General features: G+C 37.8%; 1 protein-coding gene across 7 annotated transcripts in view; it reads right to left on the bottom strand.

Moving 5' to 3' along the window:
* The window catches only part of CEP128 (centrosomal protein 128), a 418732-nt gene that overhangs the window by 253145 nt on the left and 140233 nt on the right, over window positions 1–25354 (bottom strand). For 6 of the 7 annotated variants that reach the window (XM_050953220.1, XM_050953226.1, XM_050953223.1 and 3 more), the window contains 3 exons: window positions 23552–23716; window positions 6446–6622; window positions 2902–2961 (listed from right to left, as the gene is read on the bottom strand). In XM_050953220.1, the coding sequence (XP_050809177.1) occupies window positions 2902–2961; window positions 6446–6622; window positions 23552–23716 (402 nt within the window). Of the gene's footprint in view, window positions 1–1813; window positions 1939–2901; window positions 2962–6445; window positions 6623–23551; window positions 23717–25354 lie in introns of those variants that run through there. The other variant, XM_050953228.1, reaches the window with a different exon arrangement.

Raw genomic sequence — 25354 nt, forward strand, 5'->3', positions numbered from 1 at the left:
TTTGCATGGAACCTCACAAATTTGCACAAACCTCACAAATAAAACCCAAGAAAGCCTGTTAGATAGAAATATGCAGCTGCAAACCCCCGTTGAATGAATCTTTCTGACAAATAAGTCCAGTCGTCTTTTGATTTGGGGGCGGCAGCCTGGTGTCCCTGTCATTCTCTCTCATTAGCTGCTGTGATGACTAATGAGCCCAAAGGTGGGTGAATATACCATACTCAAACCCTTGGGAGGGTACATCATACTTTCTTTCCACTTTTTTTAGAGGTTCAAGGCAAAGAGGATAGAGTCTGCCCCCAAAGCCTTTATTGGCTCTAGTATCACCTTGTTAATTGGCAGAGCTACCATAGAGGGCCCCACCGATGATAAAAGGACAACTTGAGGTCTCCCTGACCTCTTCAAGCTGTGCACCTAAGCCTGCAACAACTCTTTTCAATAACTCATGACAAACCTTAAAATCACCAGGAGGATGTGAAGTTGTGCCAGATGAAATGGCCTCATTTGAAGAGGAAGCCAAGACTGGGGGTATAGAATCTCTTCTACCAGCTGTTGCTCTGTATCTGGAACTTCCTCTTAATGCTTGATACCAGTCTTGAAACAGATTCAGCCCTTCTAGATGAGGGCATTGAGTATGCACAGTGTTGGGAAGATCTGGAAGCTGGGGAAACCCTCAAGAGTTCCAAAATGGCCACTGAAGCAGGGCAGGGTCCAATTGTCCTGGCCAGATTCCCATGCCAGGACCCATTCAAGGGTCACAGCACTAGGTGCACTGCTTACTTAAACCACAATACTCAGCACCAAGTGAGACTGGGACAGCACCAACAGTGGCCTGAACACTGCCTTAATCAGCAGGAATTTTAGCCTAGCCTCCTTATTCTTCTTTATCCTAGGTTCGAACTCCCTGCAAGCCTGGCACCGGTTCCTCATATATGCATCTCTCAAGCACTTTAGGCAACTGTTGTGCAGGGTACTCATGGGCATAGGCCTGGAGCCAAAAGCACATGGCTTGAAATCTAATGACCAGGGCATACCTCGTTCATACCTCATTCATAGAAAATACCCTGAGCAGTGAAAACAAGAATTTAAAAAAAAAAAAAGTTTAAAAAAATATCTATAATACTGTTAAAACTTACTTTCATAACATTACTAAGACTAGGCTAACACTATACACTACATTCAAAAAGGCTGAGAGAAATAACAGTTCTGGTAGAAAACAGAGTTCTAATGACAATCAGGGGCGGAAGAAGGAACTAGAGGAGGCTAAAGGTAGTTCTGCCTTTTATAACTACACACAGTGGAGTATACAGCATGGGGAACTCCAGCCACTCAACAGATACCACTGAGGGGAAAAGTTTTTGACAGCCACGCACTGAAGTGGGTGCACTGACAATAAGAGTGGAATGCATATATGCAATCATTCAAAGAAAAACCAGGGAACACAAAATCTGGATTTCAGAAATGTTACAAACAAAAGTCCCCTTCTTTCCAATATTCATCAGCAAATGTAGTGACCTGGACGTAGAATTCAAGTGATTCCAGGTGATCAGAAATTCAGCCCAGAAATATAATCTTTTATATATAAAGTGCAATTTTACAGAAGTGCAGTATTTCTATTCCCCTTCATTTCAGGTCTCCTCTACCAATAACTAAAGAAACTCATTTGGCAGATTTATGAAAACAATTACTAAATGCCCTTTGAAAGGTCCTTCTAATACTGCCTAAGATGTAAGCTGCACCTACCTGAATAGGAGACTGTTTCCTGTACAGTTCTTGATTCAAAATCTTATCTGTATTATTTATAGTGATATTCATTCTTGATCTATGTCTATTACATGCTAGCCCATCAATAACCTTAATCCATCTTGCTAGCAAACAGATTCAATTTCTTCTCAGTCAGTTGGTCAACTTTTCTTCCACTGCCATGACCCTTTTACACTGCAGAGAGAAAGGTTTGTTTCATGCAGTATAAAAGCTATTTTAATCATGAGAAGCTTAGTCCTATTAAAAGATACTGGATAAGACTGCTTACAGGGCTTGCAAAGAAAAAAGCAAGGGTTAGAAGTTACCAGTCATCTCTTTGAACCATTAAGCTGAGGCACAGAAATGAAAGCTTACAGTACGCTCACATGCCAGGGTTGGCAGGCTCATAAGAGATTTCCAAGCATGTGTGTACTCACATTATGAGAGTCATGGGCTTTAGCAGAAGGATTAAAGGAAAATAGCACGTTTTTCAAGAATCCAGTCTAAAAGCCTTTAGATATAAAACAAAACTGCTTTACAACAAAACATGTCTTGGCTTTTCTTATAACCCTATGGAAAGAAGCATGCCTGTGGACTATAAACTTACCTTGTTTTACTCCAAAAGAATTGATTGAAGAGAAAAGACAATCCAGAACCAAAGGATCACATTTTCAGCAGGCTTTCATCATTTCACCCACAAATGCATTTGTTTTGCTGGGTGCTCAGGATTTGGGTGTGCTCAAATTTAGTGAGCACAAATAAGGGAGAAATGCTGTAAATTTGGCTCTACAAGTATCTATTGCTTATTGATGTTAAGGACCACAACTGCCAATAAAAAGGCCAATAAAAAGGCTAAAACCTGATACCCTTCAGAAATATGATGACACTTCTTTACACTGGAAATCCCCTATGGCTACCCAGCAAGAGATAGCCAAAGACCTTCAGCTGAAAAAAATCATTAGCATCTATTGGCTTGAAAGGCCAGTCATCAAGCTGGAAATATCAATATACCTATTAGAGAAATGTTACAGGTTTCTGAATTTTTTCTTTTTCTCTCTTCCTCCACCCCTTTTTAACTGCAATGTTCAAATACCATTTTTAGTGACCAAAACCAGCTAAATATTATTTTATCTAGTAATATCCAATAGATGATGTTACCTTTGTTTCTGCTAACCAGCGATGAGGGTCATTCTGTAACCCAGGTGTAAGTGATATTGCCTGGAAAAAAAAATTTGACACAAAGGAGAATTTTTTCTTATTTACTCAACAAAATGAGCACACTAGTTCAAAAAATCATTACTGAAGATCAGTGTTGGATGGTTTATTCCTAAATATTTTAAAGAGCTGTTTAATTTTATATCAGACACATTAAACTTTAATGTTTACAGGATAAAGAATGCAGTGTCATCAGTATAATTCTTGTTTAAAATGCAACTCAGATCAACAGTTATTTGGTACATAGTAATTCTGTTATTTTTCCCACTTTATCCATATGATCACTACAACAATATGTGATTAGAACATCCTCAAAATGCTTAAATGTATTATTATTAGATTATAGTTGTACTGTACCAACAAAAATGCATCAAGATATATATTCTCGGTGCCCCTTTGTGAAAATTATGTTTAATTACAGGGAAGTTCATTTTACAACTATTGATCTCAATCACATGTTAAAATGCTTGCTTGCTTGTTTGTTTTTTAAAAAGACTAGGTTCAGTCATCCAACCTCATTTCCTCCAGACTGTATGGCACAACATTGCGTAACACAGAAGTAGTACAAGCCATTCTTGCTTGTGATTTCATTGTTAGCAATTTGGCTTTTCTTCTGGAATAGAACATGAGATTTTGACTGCTTAATTTAATTACACATTTCTTGCTTTATCACAGAGTGAGAGAAATGTACAGTGGGCACCAATAAAAACTCAATATTTGCTATTCCATTGTGATGGTGTTATCTTCTATTCCAGCTATAAGATACCATACTCACTTCATATATTTGAGATTGATGATTACAAGTTCTTACATATCCCTTCTTGTACATTAAGATAATAAAATTACTAAGGAAGACAGAAGATAAACCTGTACTGGGTATTTCATTAGCAAATCATATCAGATGGCCTGCCATAACTCTCTTCCACCAATCCCTTTTAAATCCAACTATACCATAAATTAAAACTTGCTAATAAGAGAATATTATTTATTTTTAATAAACACATCTATTCCTTTTAGTGGGCTGTTTTTCATTACTTCTTTTTAAATAAGTAGAAAAAAATCTGTGTTTTGCACGGATATGTATATTTAATGGAAGTCTAGTTAAGTTCAATGTCCATTTAACATCTGACATATCCTCTTTTGCAGAGAACAAACCTGTATCATGCCTTATATATCCTGCTCTTTTCCATCTCAAAGTGGTATGACTTTATTTATTGTTTAATTTACAATACTTGTTGGACTGAGATACTTTTATCTGGTATTCATGCAAAGAGGACTTGCTGTATGCCTATATGGGGCTTCTTTCGAGCAAGTCAAATTTTTTTTTGGAAGAAATATATTCCTTTAACACTATTTAAGTGGGTTCTACTACTGTACCTCTTGTACTGGTTTGCATATTGAGAGAGTCAAAATATTTGAGGGGTTTTGGTTTTTTTTTTTGTTTTTTTTTTTGCAGGTGGGAAGCAGAGGGGAGTTCATGTGGCAGCAAAAGACTGGATGAAAAAAAAATAAATCCCAACAGTTTATCTAGAATTCTTTAAGTTAAAACTCTACTCTGGGACAACTAGTAAGTCTGGGCAGGTTTTTGCTTTTGGGAGAATTCAGTGGATGAAGACTAGAGATTCTAGCTTCCTCCAATAGCCTCATTATCTTCCTCTTAAACCCTCACAAGACAACAAGATTGCAGTGATACTCCTAGAAGAAAAGGACTTGGGTTAAAACTTTCCAGAGCCCTTGACAGAACCCATAGTGCTGGAGAGAGGAGCATTACTGAAGTCCAGTGAGAGCCATGTTTTCCCTCCTTCTCCCAGAGCCAATTGCACTACCTCCATACAACACCGCTACTCTGTGCCAATATGGGAAGAGAGCAATAAATTATGTTGCTGTAATAAAAATGATGTCCCCTTCATGGGCTAAAACTAAGATCAAGTGGCTCAGATACGTTTTAAGCTTGCCAAATGGCATGCAACTTAAGGGGTTTGATGAAACTGGATGAGTCAGGAGAAACTGACATGCAAACCTTTCTTTTGAAATGAAAACAAAACCTCTATACTTTGGCATTACTTTTAAATTCCAAGTTAACTGTAATTTCTAGGAACCATGTACATTAAAACAATAATTCCATCTGTGCTGCTTGGTAGACTTTAGAAATCCGAACTTGGGAGTTCATGAAAGAAGGAAAGTTAGGAAATTTGCGCTTTATTATGTGGTGAAACATTTAAACAGATTGATGTCTGTCTACCAGGATGTCACACTCAGCTCATTACTCCAGAGTCTGAATATTTTCAAAATATTTAGAGAAATTTCCATGCTGAAAAAAGTCTATTTTCCCTTTTTTTAAAGAAAGTACACTACAGCAGTAGCAACAACATTTAGACTCTTCAAAACCATGCAGCATTAAGTGATAAAAGAACGTGTGTTAAAGTATAAAGCATATAAAGTGTAACTATCTCCATTCTCCATTTTTGTAATATTAGAAAATATATGATGACTTTTAAATTTGAAACACACTGTTCACAAGAATAAACATAAGAAATGTTTTCTGTTGTACTACCAATCTTATTAAACAAACAGAATTTTTAAAATAAAAAAAGTTTGACTCTAAGAAAGAATACTTTATTAAACTGAGTATCAGAAGGGTAGCCGCGTTAGTCTGGATCTGTAAAAGCAGCAGAGAGTCCTGTGGCACCTTACAGACTAACAGACATATTGGAGCATGAGCTTTCGTGGGTGAATACCCACTTCGTCTACATGCATCCGACGAAGTGGGTATTCACTCACGAAAGCTCATGCTCCAATACATCTGTTCGTCTATAAGGCGCCACAGGACTCTTTGCTGCTTTTAGTAAACTGAATTTCTGAATCTTTATTGAGAAACTATAGATACTTTACCAAAGATTATCTTCATTAATTTCTAGAGCAGCATGCTGAGGTCTATTAATGAATACCCTAGGGGTTGAAATATGCTGACACTTTCTCTTTTAACTACTTGTCATATGACAGAGATAAGACAAAAATATGAAAGCATTAGTGATATGACCCACTATTTTGAGATCTGAACATCATTTCCAAGCAAAACAGTAAGAAAGTTAATGCACAGTGTCAAACACTGTTATTTTCCCCTCTGAGCCAATGTGATGCAGTTTGCTACAAGGAAGGTCATTTCACATCAACCAACAATAATTGGAAATCATTATTTATGAAGAAAAAGACTGGCAACTGAAAATAACTTCTGGTGATGCACATGAGGGGGCTTGTGTTATTTCTCTATAAGATACATAGCAACATGCATAATGCCACAATTCCATAACACGCTTAATACCATATTTTTTTTAAATTGTGTCACCTGTCATATTTGAAATCTTTTACTCAAGAAACTATCTGTAGCAAACATGTGACTACAAGCAGCCATGCATAAAAATTCCATTATAGTTACCTATTAGGTAGCAAACTAAAAATCTAAGGCAGACTGAAAACTAATAATTACTTTGAATTTCTCCACAGAGTCTCCGGAAAGGATTTCACAAGCTGCATCAATTTCACTTCCTATCATGGTGAGAATGGATTCTTGCTCTGTCTCTAGACAATGCAGCTGATCCCTAAGCTGTAATCTGGCCTCCTCCATCCTCCTCAAATGATCTTCTTCACTGCTTATCTGTTTATCCTGAGGCAAAAGAATGAAATGACAATAAAAAAAGATTTACTATTAAATTAACATAACTCCAGTATCTTTTTTTTTTTTTAGATTGTGCTTTCAGAATGCAAAGGGACATTTCCCCATATAGCTCTCAGATCTTTATTAAAAGAAACAAAACATAAAAGGATAATAACTTTCATAGTAAATAGGCAGGAAATGTGAAGATTTTTAGCAAATAGGGCAGCTTGCCTTAATGACCTATCGCCTTGGCAAGTTATTGTCATATTAGATGGGAGATTTGAAATAATTTAACCAAATAAAATGGAAAAATGGAGAAAAATAATGTATCATGCTCAAACACATTTCTGTTAACAGACCATAGCAAATCTGCCTTTCAAAATGCACTTTGGGCACAGAAAGCTCACTAAACCTCCTAAATCAAGGGGGCATGCAGAATGTGGCTAATTATTATGACCAATAAGTTGGTATTTTCTTGCAGTCGATCCAAAAAAATACCAGCTACTGCTAATTTAATTTCAGACAAACCTGTGACAGGAAGCAAGGGGAGTTGTTCACACATTATTTTTAACAGGGATTCCTGTAATCTCAGGCAACCTCTGAACAGAATATCCACATATATACACAGTACTTATATGTACTATGCAATACACACACACACACCCTCTTCATGTATTACACTACACATTATACCTTCAGAATGGCTCATTTAAAAAAAAACACAACAGTTTTATGAAATTAAGATGAACTAACAAATTTGACAGGTGTCCCGTAGAGAAGCCTGACTTTTTGTAATAGAGAAATATCCAAATTAAACAAACAGCAGCTATTTTACATCAAAAATATCACAGGGATTTTACAATGCAGAGTTACTAGTCTTTGTGTATTACACACTACCAGCATAGGTGTGTCAATGGTACTGTTATGATCTATGATACTACTAATGCAGGTAATAAGGTTGCATTATTTATCTTTATAATGTCAGTACTCTCTACCACCTCAATATAGAGTGAATATGGAACATCACACTACTCTCCAAAAAATCCAACCTGTTTAAAGAAATGACTCCCTTAATTTGAAATTTTGCTTTACATTGCCTTTATCTATCACTAAAGAAAAAGACACAAAGTGCTTTACTTAATGTATTTCCAGGATAGAAAATGTGTTTTGCATGTCACATTTCTGAAGATGTATTATGATGACAGTTAATATTAGCTGTGGAATTCTTGCAATACGTGGCTTACTCCAAATGCAGAGTATAGAAAATCCAATACACAAATACAAACAATATTAATTGCATCGTCTTATCTGGATTTATAATTGTCAACATCAAGAGTTTCAAAGTAGCAGACATGTTAGTCTGTATCCACCAAAAGAACAGGAGTACTTGTGGCACCTTAGAGACTAACAAATTTATTTGAGCATAAGCTTTTGCAGGCTACAGCCCACTTCGTCAGATGCATGAAATGGAAAATACAGTAGGCAGGCAAGTGGGAGGGGAGGAACTGTGTGTTGCAGTAAATGTTGTGGGTGATTCAGAAAGTGATACTCTTACCTGTACTGAATCAATGCCCCAGTCAGATGTCAGGATACACTGTGTAGTTGTTCAAGCCACAGTCTTTCCAGGTGAGATATGAAATAATATTTAGTATTTTCCACCTTTGAAACAGCCTATGCACATCTATGATTAGCTATGTAATTAATGAATCCAACAACCTAACCATGCATGATCATTAAAGAGATCTTACAGCATTTTTATTTTATTTTATTTTGTGAAAGTAGAAATGTTACTTCTGGTGCCCTTGCCAGGTTCTAATTTAGGTAATTACATTTTACCTATTTAATTCCTCCTGCAGTTTCAACTGGATACAGTACTTTACACTTCTTGAAATAAATTATGATGCTGTGCACTGTTAAATAGGTGCCTTGTGCTTCTCCACGCATAGGCTGCATTTCAGTGCTGGATGAAATAATTCCCTTTGGGAAATATTCACTTTGGAACCTTCTAGATAAATGGTGCTACTAAAATGTAAGAGGCTACTGCGCATGTGCAGCAGGATATTTATCACATTACAGTATCTAGGAAAAATAGCATACTTCCTTTTCAAAAGACTCAGTGCTGATAAAATATTAATATAGTGGTTCCATAAAGGAAAAGACAATGATAAAATAACAGAGGGCATTCTAGTTGTCCCTTTCCTCTTCTTGTCCCCCTAGCCGTCCTGCACAAGGACACAGCAGGACACACTGGGCCCCAGTGCCTCACCACCAGTCCAATTTCCCAAAAGCCCACATAAAGCAGGAAATTCACCGACAAATCCTTTTGAAAAAAGTCTCTGGGAGCAGCCTTCACAAAGTCAATGGTTTGGTGATGTTGCACTTATCCAAATTGAACTCATTGATTCTTGTCTGGTGGGAATGGGGAGACAGATAATATAAAACAGATGAGCAAAAGATATTACTTTAAAAAAATTGGATCAGGTTTAAATATACTTTCCCACATCTCCCTCAATCGAGTAGACAGGATTTAAAATATCAAAGAAAGAACAATGGTCCAATATTAATAAAATAAGCCCCAATCCTGCAAAGGGATCTCCATAGGCTGATCTATACACCTGCGCCAAGTCTCACTGAAGTCCTAAGGTATAAGATTTTGAACAGAATCTCTTTTTTTGTTGGAACGAGACCAAAAACAATAAAAATCAAGGCACTGATAGTGAGGTATGGAGTCTGTTAACTAAGGCATGATTGCACAATTGGATCTTCCCAGGTGTGCCCTCTGAGTCCCATTAACGTGCAACATAATTAAGACAATTTAGAGACAATTTAAAAGACAAGAAGTGGAGGAGGAAAGGATATACTGCAAGACTAAGATTGTGAGGTAATCCACAGAACTGCAGTTGGTCACAGCTTACACCCTTCTTGGTCTTTCGCTTTAGTCATAAGGAACCTAAAATGAAACAAAATCTAGCTCAAACATTCTGTCCAGGCTTGATTGCTCAGTCCACTGTCTTAGTCTTCTTTCTCTGGAAAGCCACTTGCGCAAAAAGCCATATCTTTAGTTTGGGTAAGCAACTGCCTCAATGTGTAACCAGAAGACACTTCATCCTTTCCCAGCAGGATCAACGCCATCAAGCAAGGATGGATGTTTTAGCCCATTACACTAATTTTAGAGTGTCTGGAGTAGAGTGTAAGAATTACTTCTCCTGTCTTCCTTACAATAATCCTGTTAATATCATTCTGGGATGGGTCTGGTTTATTTGCAACAGTGTTACACTCTAGACTCATATTTAGCTTGTGACCCATTCTGACCTCCAGATGCCTTTCGACAGTACTCCTTCATAGGCAGTCATTTCTCATTTTGTATGAGTGCAACTGATTGTTCCTTCTTAAGTGCAGTACTTTGCATTTGTCTGTATTGAATTTTATCCTATTTTCTTCAGGCCATTTCTCCGGATCATTTTGAATTTTAATCCTATCCTCCAAAGCATTTGCAACCCTCCCAGTTTGGCATCATCCACAAACTTTAAAACTGTACTTGCTCTCCATGCCATTACCTACTTCATTGATGAAGATATTGAACAGAACTGGATCACTTTGGTACCTCACTCGACATGCCCTTGCAGTTTGACTGTGAACCACTGATAACTACTCTCTGGGATTAGTTTTCAAACCAGTTATGCACCCACTTACAGTATCTCCATCTAGGTTGTATTTCTCTACTTTGTTTATGAGACGGTCATGCAAGATAGTATCAAAAGCCTTACTAAAGTCAAGATATACCACATTTACCACTTCTTACCTTGTCAAAGAAAGCTATTAGGTTGGTTTGACACTATTTGTTCTTGACAAATCCATGCTAACTGTTACTTCTCACCTTATTATCTTCTAGGTATTTGCAAATTGATTACTTAATTATTTGCTCCATTATCTTTCTGGGTACTGAAGTTAAGCTGACTGGTCTGTAATTCCCCGGGTTGTCCTTATTTCCCTTTTTACAGATGGGCACTATATTTGCCCTTTTCCATTCCTCTGGAATCTCTCCAGTCTTCCATGACTTTTCAAAGATAATCGCTAATGGCTCAAATACCTCCTCAGTCAGCACCTGGAGTATTCTAGAATGTATTTCAACAGGCCCTGGTGACTTGAAGACATCTAACTTATCTAAGTAATTTTTAACTTGTTATACAGCAACTTGAATGTAGCTTTAACTTGTATGTAGTTATCCAATGACCAGTTCAATGGCCAGTGTGCAGTGAGTTGGTAATCTCAGTCCAGTACAAGAGGTTAAGCATCTACATCACAAAAAGCATAGTCTTTACAGTTGGTACTCTGTAAGCGGTCCCAATAGAATCCAAGAACTCAATGAATATGAAAACTCAACAACCCTATTATCCCTAGAACTCAATCTTGACCTCTCCAGATTAGGTTTTAGGCATGATGATGAAGTAGAAGGGATAGATGTTTGCACAATTCTTACCTAAAACACTGAATGCAAACTCTGTGGCTACAGAGTATATGATCTAATTGTTTTCTGTAGAAAATACACTTGCACTTACAAGTGCTGCCATTTACACTGATTTTTAAGTAAAAATAGTAAACTTGTAGGTTTGAGTCAATCCTGTAGGTGTACGAAGTGCAATTTGCATTCTCTGCACTCACAAGGGGAAGTTGTGCCAAAGTGGAAGTTCAACCCAGGGGAAGAACAGGTGGCAGCACAGTCTCCACCATCGCCCACAGTTCCACCAAAATAAGGGCAACTTCAATTTATAGCTAAGATTCTCTTTGGTGGCTGCTTCTAGGAGTGTGCTGAACCAGTACATCTTCTAGATACCTTGGCCTTGCTCCCTCCTTAATTCTCATCCACTATCTAGGTAGTATCAGCAAGCTCCCACCTACCAATGTAACAAGGTGGGGGTGTTGTTTTTTTTTATATTGTTTTGGGGGTCTTTTTTTCCAGCGGCTCTCACAGTTGCAATCCCCAACATTCACAGCAAACTTTCTACTCTACAAGCCAACAGAACTCAGGCAGTGAACCAAACCCAAAGTCTGTTGAATTATATCAAAGAAAGGAAATCACAATCACTTAAAACATCATTTTATGCTTAATTGCCAAGGTATGTTTGCAACTGGTGACATCTTCCACATGACAGCTTTACTCAGAGCACAATTCTTATACTGATGGAACAGGCTATGAGAGCTTAAAATTTATTTAAAAGAGGCAGAATTATTTTCTCTTAAATCTAATTTCAGTGTTATTAAAAAAAACCAAGAAGATTACTCTGTCATACAGTTCACACAATAGCCATGAAAGCACAGGGTACAATTTTTGATTTGCTCATAAGAAAATAATCATCAGAGAACATGATGGGCTATAACAACAACATTTTAGTCTGTTAAACAGCATGATATGAAATTCAGTTCAAGTCAAACTTCTCTAGGTGATTGATGTTTTAAAGTATAAGCCCAATTCTTTTCCAAGTGAAGTCAAAGGGAACTTCATTGCAGCTTTCAATGAAGCAGAATCAGACCATGGATCTACATTAAATTGCACACATTTTTAAATTTACTTTGATTTTTTCCAGTGAAACATTATTAGGAGACATAGATTTAAGTTTTGTAAAAACCATGGGTAGCAGTGGGACACAATCACATTTCACATATTTCACTGCAGCACAAGTTGAAATCCAACTTCAAAAGAAAAGTAAAATCAACAATGACAACAGGGTAAAAAGGATCAAAACTACTTCGTTTGTTTGAGAAGAAGTCCAAAAAACAGGGAGATATTTACATCAATTTAGGGAACATAGGCCATATTTGGAGGCAGAGCCCATTAACTTTGCTTGGCCAAATGTTTAATGAAAGATAGTATTAAAGGAATATTAGAAGCAGCTTTCTGACTTGGAAACAAAAGGTTATTATAAGGTGAGGTTACTTGCTTGTCCTAGACTCTGTCCCCACCTATTAGAGTTACTTTCCCAGTGTCATAATTAATGCATTGTCAAAAGGATGTGTGGGAATGAGTGGCTGTGTAAATACTGACTAGGCATTAATCATATTTAAACAATTAAGACGTCCATGTCTTGGGCCTAAGAGGAAGTTTGGGTACCAGCTGCTTACCACTTGGCACCTTCTTGAATCTTTTTTTTGAAAGACATGTTTGCAGTTATAAATGAATTGTTACAAGAGTCAAGATTCTAGGTTAGCGTGTATGTATGCGTCTTCAAGATCAAGATGCCAAGCCACCGATCTCATCAAATTATGACAAGGCTGTAACGCCCTTTTGGCCTTTGAAGACGTGAGTGTGTGCTCTGAGGCAGCATAAGGGAACACTGATACCTACAAAAGACCTTCACCATCCAGAAGGTGGCAGGGGCTCTCTCACAACACTGACCACACCTAAAGTCATATCCTGTTGTCTTTCCAAGACAGCCATCGAAAGAAGAAGAGATGAAAGGTTCTCACCATCAACTAAACCGAGCCAAAGTCTACAACTGAGAGAGAAAAGACCAGACTCCTCCTTTGATACAAAAAGCTACATGTTCATCCTATCATCCATAGAAATACCAATAAATATTAAAGCTATTTAGGGAATCCTACAGAGTACTAGCCTGTGCAGTGCTTGGACTCTAGCCAATTTTGCCATACTTTCATTAATTTCATGAACATTCACAAACAAAAAAATGGTTCTTTGTTGCCCCTCCTCCCCTGCTTGATGTGTATCCCCATTTTGCTGAGACAGTTTAGTGGCAAGTTTTGTCCAAAGAAGAATTACTAGTGAAAAGCAAGAATAGCACATATATTGGCAAGAATCTGTTGGAGATATGCATTCATACTTCAAAGCTAAATGCAAATTTAAGATAAATGTATGGATTTGTTAATTTTTGATTGCATGATTTAAGGCCTGAGCTGAAGTTTTCATAATTACTTTAAATCTATTTACCAAATGAAAATATTAACTGTTCTCATTTATACCCACTGATTTCTATTGCATAGCAATTTCTGAAACTGAAAATTCACATCTCAAATAAACTTTACATTTTGCTAGTTAATGGCAGTAACTTTTATCTGGTCACCTCTCTTCTAGACTAGATTATTTCAACCTTCCCCTCTTCTAACCACCCCAATTCCCATCTTGCTTCTCTATAGTCTGTCCAAAATCCATGGAAGGTCTTCTGCAAATCTACTGTGAACATGTTACCTCTCCTGTCTCCTTTTCAAACCTTCCACTGACTTCCTTTTTCCCTTCCATATCATGTTTAAGATACTGGTTCCCATTCTCAAGGCACTGTGCAGCTCTGCTCTAGACTACATCTCTGCTCTAATTTCTCCCTACTACCTGCCCCTCACTCTGCCTACAGTCCACACCTAACCACTTCCTTTAACTCTCTCCCACTGACATTTCCATTACTTTTTCCATACTGTCCCTTATGCACAGAACTAAGGCACACAGATACTATTCTGACAGGGAAAATGGATACATTAGACCAGGGGTCTCAAACTCAATTTACCGTAGGGCCAGTGCTAGTTCTCAAATCCTCTCAGCGGGCCAATAATGTCACTGAAGATGGTGTTCGGAAAAGAAAACATTTATATCATAATTTTTATTTTGAATTTCTTAGAAATAATAAAACTGTTATACAACTTTATACAATTCTTCACCTGCAAGAGAGTTTTTAGTGTTTGCCAGACACCTGGCAGTACTTCAGTTCTGTCAGTTTGTTGATGTTTGGCCTCAGTGACTGAGCAGTTGAACCCTTCAGGATTGCAGCAAGGTGTGCATCAGATAGTTATGTTCGGTATTTTGACTTGTTTAGATTTATTGTAGAAAAAAGTGACTCTGCCTCCACGGCTGATTCTGCCTGGCAACAAGCGATGGTATCTCTGTCCCTCTCCCTCAGCCAACAGGAGCTGTGAGGGGCGGCGCATGCAGCAGACAGAGCCGACAGCCTGGCTGCCTGGGCCTCTCCTCCGTGTGCCACAGGGGGAGGTTCTCAGGCCGCAGATCGCCCACAGGCCAGGACTTTGAGACCCCTGCATTAGACTAATCAAATAGATCTCCATTGTCTTCCTAGGTGGCAAGTCAGTAAACCCAGCTCTTTCAAATCTCAGCTCAAAACAGACTTCTTCCATAAAATCTATTGGTATTAATTTATCACCTACGGAAGTGTGATTATTTAAATAAAATTAAAAGAGCTGCACAGCTGTGTGATGAAACCCTATTATGCATTGCCTGTACCGACATGTCCTAATTGTTGACAGCCATTTGTCTTTTTCGATTGAGGTGGTCCATACGTCCTCTATGTTCTCAGAAGTGGAGCCATATGTTCTCTGTGTTCAGTTTGACCCCAAGAAAGCTATTTGGACTCTAAAGTAACAATACCACCAATGAGAAGAACAAAAAAAACATGTATTTGTCCCAAAAGAAAGGTTTTTCATTCTATAAATACTTCAAATAAGTATATTTTCCTATGTAAATTTTGTCTAGAATTCATGAGATTTATTATTGGTTTGAAACATTTAAACATTTTATAAAGTAAAATGACAGTCTAACGAGGAGAAAGGCTGACTGCAGCAGTCTAGAAATAATCTAGATTCCCCTCCCCAATATATTATTAATATTAAAGAGATACGTATTAGACACATGAGCTGAATGGAAAATTGTCCACAATGAGAAGTTAAGATTCCAAGAATCAGCTTCAGAAATGAGAACACAGAACTAGAGCTGCAGCATATTCAAGCAAATGAAAGTAAAGTGAAGGATTACATGGGAAATGAGAGCTTCCCCATTAACTTTAACTCCACAAATCAATTTTTCAAAAAGCTTATTTATTTGTTGTGGCAAAATGACCAATGTTCATATGGTGGGTCCTATGCTTTTCTTGGTGGGGGGGCTAGGACACCCCCCCTTGCTCCTGCTCTTGGGGTGCCAAGGGCCTGGCTAGTGGCCTGGGAAGGTGGTAGAGGAGGGAAGCAGGGAAGGGTTCTAGGTTTGCTCCTCACTCTGAGCCCCAGCTGCTCTCCATCACTGCAGGTTTCTTATCCTCTTCCCACTTGGTTAGGGTTACCCTTGTTCCTTGATGCTGGGGGAGGGAGTCTCCCTGCCCTGCTGGAGCTGGGTCTCCCTTCCTCCAGTTCTCTGGTCTTTCAATTATCAGCAACATACCTCCAAACTTCAGTCCTCTCTCCTTCCTTGCACACCCTGTCTGCCTGAAGCAGGGGGTTTTATTAGTTTCCTGGAAGGGCCTTAATTGACTACAGGTGCTCCAATAAACCTGTACCAACCCTCCCTAGTCTATAGGGAACCATGTGTTAATTAGCCCAGGGCTTATATATTTCCCCTCGACCACTGTCTCACTGCTCCCTGGTCCTGCTGCATCACATTGTCTATAAAGATGTGTGTGTGAGCCTAAATTAAGATAGAGGAATTCTATAACATTTATCACCCTTACTCAAAATGGAAGCTTAGAGATTTGTAATTACCACATATTGGAAATGTTAAAAATTTGTAGTAGAAGCTAATGCAGGATGGAAGAGATAACCTAAAATTGATTCCAGACAAATACATTTGTGGTAACATTTGCTCATTGCTTTTACATGCTGTTTTGTCTGTACAGAACTGTGTGAAAGAGACAAGTAGTACAGTCACACCCAAAGGAAAAAAGCCCAAAGACCTTTGCTTTCATGTACTTGGTGGGGGTGGCGGTGGAGGGGGGAGTTTGCTAGTGAACTTTTCATTCCTACAGTTTTAACTAAAACTATGGTAAAATTTGTCTAACAAGAGTTAGACAGCTCTTGATCACAGTGAACTCGATTGTGATGCTGTAGTGAAGTGAACTGTACACAAAAAAGGACATTTGACACACTGATATTTTTTTAACATCGTAAAAGGATTAACAATCCTGAACAGCTGGTCAGATTTGATCCAAAGAACACAGCAGTAAGGATAAAAATCAACTTTTTTCCACTGGGAAATCTTTTGGATTGGTAAAAGTCAATTTAGAGTTCTCATGTTTTCTTTTTCTTTCTTTCTTTCTTAATTATATCCATGTGGCAGAGTTGTGCCTGTCATTAACATTTGCAGTCCAAACAAACCTTGCCATAACAAGATTTGAAAGTTACTTGCATGAAACAATAAGATATGAGACTTGTAAGCCAACGGTTTTAGTATCCTTTTAGTTGCATAATGGGCTGGAGAGTATTTGAAATCCTAAGTAATTTCCTGTGGGATGCTACTTTTTTCCCCTAACTTTTTTTTGTGAATTTTAATATATGAGATTAACTTTTATGTCATAAAAATGAGGAACAAAGTCTTCCATTTACAATTTTGCCATTAGAACATAATATTAATTTAAGTTCTGACAATGTACTTGGCACTGTTCAAGATAAATTCCATCACCATCTGTGCAATGAAATCTCTCTTTGAAGATACAGTGTCCTGGAATAAGAACAAGGAGAGAAATCTCTCTCATGGTATACCAACGGCATTGATTGGAATATATTTGTGTACTGAAGAATACATTAGAAAACCATGATGGTGTGAAGAGAAAATGGGAAGACAAATGGAAGAAATTAGAAGACAATGTAATAAAAGACTTCAGAAGCTGAAGTCTGACAATTATGTGTTTGAAAAAGAACTCTGGAAGGTACAGGAAAAACTTCATAGACTTACAAAAGAATAGTGAAAAAATGTTAAAACAGTCTGAGTGCACGGGAATACCTAATAGTATATGTGCACAAACTAAACATTAAAACTGTTGGTGGTGGTCAGGGAGTACTTCTGGATTTATAATGCCAGTTTAACAGAGAAATAGCAGAACAGGAAGATAAATATGTCATGCTTTCCATTCAATATAATTCAGACACACCAAAAGAGAAAACAACCAGATTCTTTGAGGAGGAAAAAGTTGTACACAACCACAAAGAATCCAGTAAGTTGGTTTACAGTTTAATCTTATGTCCACCCAGAAGCTGAAGCTAGTGTAAAATTTGGCAATGTCTGTTAAATGTAGTTTCTTCAAACACTGTTTTTGTTTTTATTTTGTTTTGAGCACACGACACCTGTGATCCTTGAGCTGCAGTGGCTACCTACTGGTTTCCTGGTTGTGTTTAACTTTGGTCCCAGGCCACTTAAGGCTTTACTTACTTCAGAGATCACCTTGCTCCCCATGAGATACTGATATGTTTGCACTCCACAAGGGAGCCCGAGCTGAAGTCCTGCTGGTAACTCTGGCACAGCATTCTCTGTTAGAACCTCAAACCTTGAGAATTCCTTCCCTCCTTTGGCCCAGATCAACCGAAGTTAATTAGATTTCAGAGAGCACTTCAAGGCCCATCTTTTCTTCCTGGCTCATGAAGACTGGGAGACTAGTGAGCCTGGGTAGTGAGATGTAACTATAATGGGTGTTTGGTTGAGGGTTTATGGTTTGTATATTTTTGCTATGGTTGGTATATTGTGGTCTGAAGCAGTTGAGGGATTCTATTACTTACGTGCTACATTTTTAAAGATGGTCAAGGACACTCAGAACTTGGGATGGGCACCGTCTTTTGTTGCTGAAGAGTAAATCGATAGAAACGAACACTGTGTATTCAATGCAATACTGTTGTAGCTGTGTTGGTTGCAGGATATTAAAGATATAAGGCAGGTTAGGTATATTAAAGACAAAGATCTAAGGCAGAAGTTGAACCAAATTCTGTTGATGAGACACAAGCTTTCAAACTTAAACAGAGCTTGTCAAAAAAAACTTGAAGAGCTCTGTGCAAGCTCAAAAGGTTGTCTCTCTCATCAACAGACATTGGTCTAGTAAAAGCTACTACCTCACCTGCCTTGCCTCTCACAGTGTCTTCAAGTCATAGTAGTACATAAGAAACCTCTGAAAAAGCCTACAGCTCCCTAACATCTTTTCAGAGACTAGAGAACAAGTTATTTTTTTAATGTCATCATCATAAGATGATCAGTGATGAAAATCTGCAGGACTAGTAGTTCTCTCCATATCAATCTTTCAACATGTCCTGATTCTAATCTTCAGCTCTTGATATAGAACTCAGCAATGAAATTTAAATATCCATATAGAGAAGCCACACACTGGCCTGTGTCATCTGAGTCAGGCTCAGGCTGTAGAGCTATAATACTGCAGCGTAGAGCTCTGGAACCTCGTGAGGTGGGGAGAGGTCTCAGAGCCTGGGCTCCAGCGCAAGCCTGGATGTCTATACTGCAGTTTATAGTCCCAAAACCTGAGCCCTGCAAGCCTGAGTCTGCTGACATGGGCCAGCTGCAAGTGTTTAACTGGAGACATACACTGTGTAGCCTAAAACTGGAACAACAAGGGATGCAGCAGGTCAGAACTCAGACAGATCAAAAGAGCTGAATCAAGAACACTTGCACAAGACCAGATCACATTATGCTTTGTAATATTGCCCAGAATTATGAATCCCTTACTTCCTTGATCAGGAAAACTTTATACAATATGGTGGCCATCAGTTCTAAAGGTGGTCCCAGGAATCTTGCTTTCACCAGATTTAAGTCTCAGGAAGGAATGGGAATACACGACATGGGGATATAATCTGTCCAGACCTTTTGCGAATCTGACTCATATCAGATTAGAAAATACTCAACAACCCACAACTGGTGGGTGGAAAGCAGAGATAGCTGCTAGATGAACGCTGATTGAGCTAATCAATAGACTTTGCTGTTTCAGGTGGAACAAGTAGTCAAACATGCTGGATAGAGGCCCAGACTGGCAAAACATCCCTCTGTTTTGACCATAAGGAGAACTGTTTCTACTTCAACAGGTAAGTGCATCTAATAAGTGGCTTTTTGCTAGTCAGGAGACTGTTTTGTACATTCCCAGAACACACTGTCTCCAGAGAAGTTAAGTATGGAGCATCCAGGACGTAAGATGGAGAGTTGCTAAGTTGTCAAAGAAGCCCTGGCCAAGAAGCTCAGCAGACTAGAGACCTAGTGTAGGGGAATGGTCTGAGAGCCCATACTCCAGCCCAAGAAGGAACACCCACACTGCTATTTTCAGCCCCGCAGCGAAAGCCTGAGTCAGTTGACCCAAGCTCTGAAATTCACTGCCATGGGTTACTTTTAACAATGCAGCTGTACCCTTTGATGTTAACGTGACAATCAGCAACAGAATGAAGTGATAAAATAGCTGCTGAAACAATGCATTTTGTTTCCATATTCAACTGCTATATAAAATTCTATCCAAACAACAAAAAAGGGTTAAAAATTAAATGATCAATTTTATTACTTATAGAAATCTAAACACAACACTGACTTTTATTATGTGTATTAGGATTGTGCTTAAAGGCCTCAATCTTGGCTCTGGACCCCATTATGTTAAACGCGGTAAAAAAAAAATTAAGAAAAAGATAGGAAAAAAAGTTCCCATTCTGAAGATCTTACAATCTAAATATAAGACAACAGATGGATACAGACAGACAGATGGGAAAGCACAAGAAACAAGGAGACAACATTGGTCAACAGGATAATCTGTGGTCTCATCACACCACCAATCGAACCACTGTCAAGTTTTTTTGTTTTCTTGACAAACAAGAGTTTTAAGGAGGAATCGGGAGGAGGAGGAGGAGTTAGTTTTATGGAGGTTTACAGAGAGCTCCTCCCCAGCATGAGGGGCAATACGGGAGAGAGCCTGAAGGTGTTTGTTCGAAAATTTAGCAAGTGGGCAGCTGGCATCAAGGGCTGACTGGAGATAGGAGTTGACTTTTTGATACTGAATGGGAGATAAGAAGTGGAGTGTGGATAGATCATGAAGGGCCTTGAAAGTGAAGACAAGTAGCTTAAGTTTGATATGCTAGAGAACAAGGACCCAGTGGAAGGATGCAAAAGGAGGACTGACATGGTCAAAATGGACTCTTCGTATACTTAAGCACATAGGAGAATGCATTGCAGGATTGGAGCCTTATTTTTAAAGACTGCTTTCTCCTATGTCCTCTTCAGATTTTTGCTGTTAGTACTTTAACCTTCAGTACACTTTTCACCTTCGACAGCTCAAATGTGGGACATGATACAGAGCCAAAACCCAAATGAAAGATACAAATATAAAAGAAGGCCAAAAGTGATTCAAGATAAGTTTCTTTAGCATAACTTGAAGTCTTTTCTGACTCTTAAAAACATCAACTACAGTTTGCTAAACTGAACACAAGTCTACACATTAATGTAGGTGTAAACCTAAATGCTGTTGCAAAAATAGTTAATAATAAAATTGTAATTTGTTTTTAGTTACATTATTACAAACTTGCCTTCATCTTTACTGAATTTTAGGAGATATCTACAATTACTTTCATATACATTATTTTTATCTTCTTTATTATGATAGTGTATAAGGACCAACCAAGAATGGGGCCCTACAGTCCAAACACTGTCGTAGGCAATCCCTTCTCTGAAGATATTACAACCTAAATACATATTTGGAGAAACCAGTGATGTTTGGAGAATCAGATAAGTAACCAAAACTGTAATTTTGTGAGTTCTCTCATTAAATGAAATGTTCAAGCTAAGGAAACTCCTAGGAGATCTCTGCTTTCTGTCAAACAGGAACAGAGTAGTGTCAACGAAGATATCACCTCCTCAGTCATAGAAGTCCACAAGCGTTTACATAGGCTCTGAAATACAGCTTTATAACTTCTATTTTGCTGTAACATTCTATGCTATTCTCTTTTATGCTATGTTCTGAAAGGTGTATATCACTGTTAGTAATTGTGACTCCTGCTTTGTACAGAGCATTTGCTAGGAGTCTAATCATAACTTGTAAATGCTATAAAGAGTGGGTCATAAATCAAGAAACCATTTGGTCTACAGGCAAAGAAATCAATGAGATTGTCTTATCAGAAATCAGGCCATTTCCCTTGTACAAGAAGCTTGTTTGGTATAGAGATGATTTTATCTCAAGAAAGCAGCCTTCCCCCCACCCCCACTAGAGACATAAATATCTTGCAGAATGCTGAATTTAAAAGAATGTTAAGGCTATTCTCTATGAAGAGAAGTAACAATCAGGATGTGTTCTCAGAGAAATAAAACAAGTCATCAAAATGGGCCTTCCTCCCCCTTAATAGAGAAAAATCTTAGTTTAAACCCCCAAAAATGTAGGAATATTCTTATTGGAACCGTTTCTTTCATAAACACTCTGAAGTCAATATTCTTCAAATGTTAAGGAGAACATTTAAGGTTGGAAAATGTTTTAAAGAGACCTTTGTTACTTCTAATTCATGTTTCCTTTTAAAGGTGAAAACCTTGCTGTCCCTCAAATGCTTAAGATGGTACGAGATTCTTTTGAGATGTTTATCAGATACCATTGTTAAGTGAATAGTGAAAAGCTTTAAGTACAAATACAATGAGATCATTTGATGCTATAAGTGGTTACTAATGTCAGAAGCCATTTGAGTATACAGATATTGATATTAATTGGGGAATTAGTTATCTTGCGGCGCTTAAGCAACTCCTTACTAAACTCAAGAAGACAAGGACCATCTCTCCAAGGAGCATTAAGAGGAAAGGAGAATTTTTTTGATGACTAACATAATTATCACTCTGAAACCATTTAAATTAAAGATTTCCTTTAATAATCACTTAAGTCTGAAGAGACTATTTTAAGAGCTGAAGATCTCTATATTGGAAAACACTTGAACTAATTTGAAGAAGAATTTCATGTTCTATTAAATCCTGAGGAAACTAATGTGAGATCAGAAAATGAACTCAGTAAAAGAAAGAGCAAAAACTCTAACTTTAAAGATGCGCTGAGAACTTTCCACCCCAAAAGACAAAGCTAATTAGAACTCTGATGCATGTGTATTAGCAGACTGCATAGTCATGAACTGAAGATCTTGCCAAGACAACCACAAGGGTGTTGAGCCAATGACCTGAAGAAGAGCTCTGTGAAAGCTTGTCTCTCTCACCAACAGAAGCTGATCCAATAAAAGATATTACCTCACCCACTTTGTCTGTCTAAAATAGTGGAAGTCACATCACTGAATTGGCATTAAGAGAGACAATTAAGACTTAGCTTATCATTTCTTGTTTTTTTAAACTACCAGTTTTTAGTAATTTTGAAAAAAATACTTGATGCTCAACCACTTAAAAAAACCACATCCTTTACCCCAAACTAACCTTTTCCATTTGGTCAAATTACCATTATGGTTGAGAAGTGACTCCCACTACATTTTCAGACACTTACAGCTTTTCAAGAAAGTTATCCTTTGAATTGAAATTTCTCATGTTTCTTTCTGAACTCAAAAGCGAGTTTTTCTTATAAAGTTGGGCAAAATTCTATTTGCCATGTTTTAAATAGTCAAGCATGAAAAGACTTTAACCCATGTTCTTTTTAATTCCTTTTATTGTGCTCAGATAACTTTATACTTATAAAACTTTAAACTTGCCCTGGACTTCTTAGCATTACACAACGATTTAAGGACAAAGTGAAGAATAATAATTTATCCACTTTAAGCAATAGAAGAGCTAGACTCAGAGCTGTTAGTTACCCACATTGGAACCTGGGAGGATGTGAGGACAGATATCTCTACTCTTGCAGAATGCCATCTTTAAGGGCCGCTTACTGTCAGGACCTCACTTTAACATATCTGAAAGACAGTACTGTCAGCACCATTGTGCTGTGCTATAGTGCACACTAATACCAAGCCGGGGATTGGTACAATTTTGACTGAGGGAAGCCAGTTCCCTATTGAAATCACCAACACTTCTCTTGGAGGTATGCTATGAAAGTACTGATCTCATCCAACCATATTTACCTTATTTGATCTAACACAATTGTAGCCTAAAGTGGCATGGCTGCAAATGTTCTCCCAAAGCTTACATATATTATTTGGCAGTCTAAAACATCTAAATAGCATAGTGAAATTGGATGGATTCTGGCCCTTATATATCAGATGCCCAATAAGATTAGGATGCTTGTTTACCTTTTCCTCCAGTTCCTGTTTCACAAGCTCATATTTCCGTCTAAGTTTTGTGTTTTCCTGTTCACTCTGGGTTAACTCTTCTGTCATCTTATCACATTCAGTTTTCATCTTCTCAACCTGTCGACGCTGAGCTTTTACTACATTTTTCTCATCTAAAAGTTCTGTCTGATGGTAGTGGGAAAACAGAGGACACGGTCAGTATAAAAGTTCTTTATGAACATTCCCAGATTGCATAGCCCCAAATCCATGCAAAAAGATTAGGGGAAGATACCATTATTTAATCAGTAAGACTTTGCTACAATTTTATTGGGATTACATTTCTAAAAATAAGCATCAGTATTGTACATATGTAAATATATTACACAGAAACTGGACCACTAAGCAATGCTTCTCTACTCATAATGATATGATTTCATCACTTGCAATATAACAATTAAAATATAAAGAAGGTTTTTCCATTACAAAGTGGATTTGTCATGCAGTTTATCCAAGACACAAGAGTAACAGCAAAATCAGCTAAAGAAAAAGTGCTGACGCCTGCAGTGTACTTTGCGGGATTCGGTAAGATCTTGCAAGATCCTATATAATTTTGAGACTGCTAAATGAAGGACTTGTGTATTCTGTAGTGCAACTCTGCCATGCTCATCAACTTGATAGCTCTGTATGAAAACCTCAATGTTTAAACAAATTAACATTCCATTACTGAAATTCATTGGAAGCCTAAAACTCAAAAAACGTATTATTTTCGTTATCAGGATCAGTGACGCAGATTACTCCTATGCTTCAAGGGAAATGAACTAGATGATTTAATGGTCTTTTTCACCTAGAATTTCTAGAATTCTGTGATTTGAAAGCTATTAGTAGAGACACTTGTACAAAGAGAGACATAACGTTAGCCCCTTTAATGCTTTACGGTACATAGATTTTTTGTGGTGGGGCAGATGAATAAAATGGGTTATCGTTTAGTGTAAAAATATTGAGACTTCTCCTTCCCAAAATAAGTGGAGTTGATGTATGCAATAAGGATAATAGCAACTTGACTGGCACAGAGGGGTTTGAGAAATTCTGCAGAGAAAATCTACATTACAAACAAACAAAAAATGCACAGAGTTAACAAGGAAACCACACTTGTTCCATATTGCCAGTCTACTTGGGGAAGAGAGTTATATTTTCATGGAGCCTGGGATTCAGATACACAAAAAACAAACTTGAAAAGTAAATTATCCCATCAGAGAAAGTAAGAATCCAATTCCATTTTAAGTGCAAGCACAATATGGTGTCAACCTCTCATCTTCCCTATATGGCAAGTGTATTAAAGATTTATACAGCTGGAGACAACTAAGGAGACAATCCCTTGCCAACATCAACTTGGTTTTCTGCATTCTACTAAATGTGACAGTATCAGAGAAAAAAGGAGACACAAAATCAACATTTTCAATCATTTCTGAGACTGAAAAAGCAGGTATGATGTCAATTTATCAGACCTGAGACGACTCCATAACAGTAAGTGGAGGAGGGGGGAAAAAGCCACAAGCCATATCTGCATGGTGTGTATGTAAATTACACTGTGTATATTCTTTAAGTAGTTATCACTAAGAATGTCTGTCATGTATGCAAGCTGCATGTTATTATTCTAAGAGTACAATAATTATTTTAAAAGCAGAAAGGGGACGGGAGGGGTAAGAACTGAGGACAGAGTCAAGACTCTGGGGCTCTATTTCTGAGTGTGTAATTGACTCACCAAGGGACTTTTGAGCAAGCCACTTAAATCCCTGTGCTTCGGTTTACTTGTGTTTAGAATGG

The sequence above is a fragment of the Gopherus flavomarginatus genome, chromosome 5 (assembly GCF_025201925.1).
Source record: "Gopherus flavomarginatus isolate rGopFla2 chromosome 5, rGopFla2.mat.asm, whole genome shotgun sequence".
NCBI lineage: Eukaryota > Metazoa > Chordata > Testudines > Testudinidae > Gopherus > Gopherus flavomarginatus.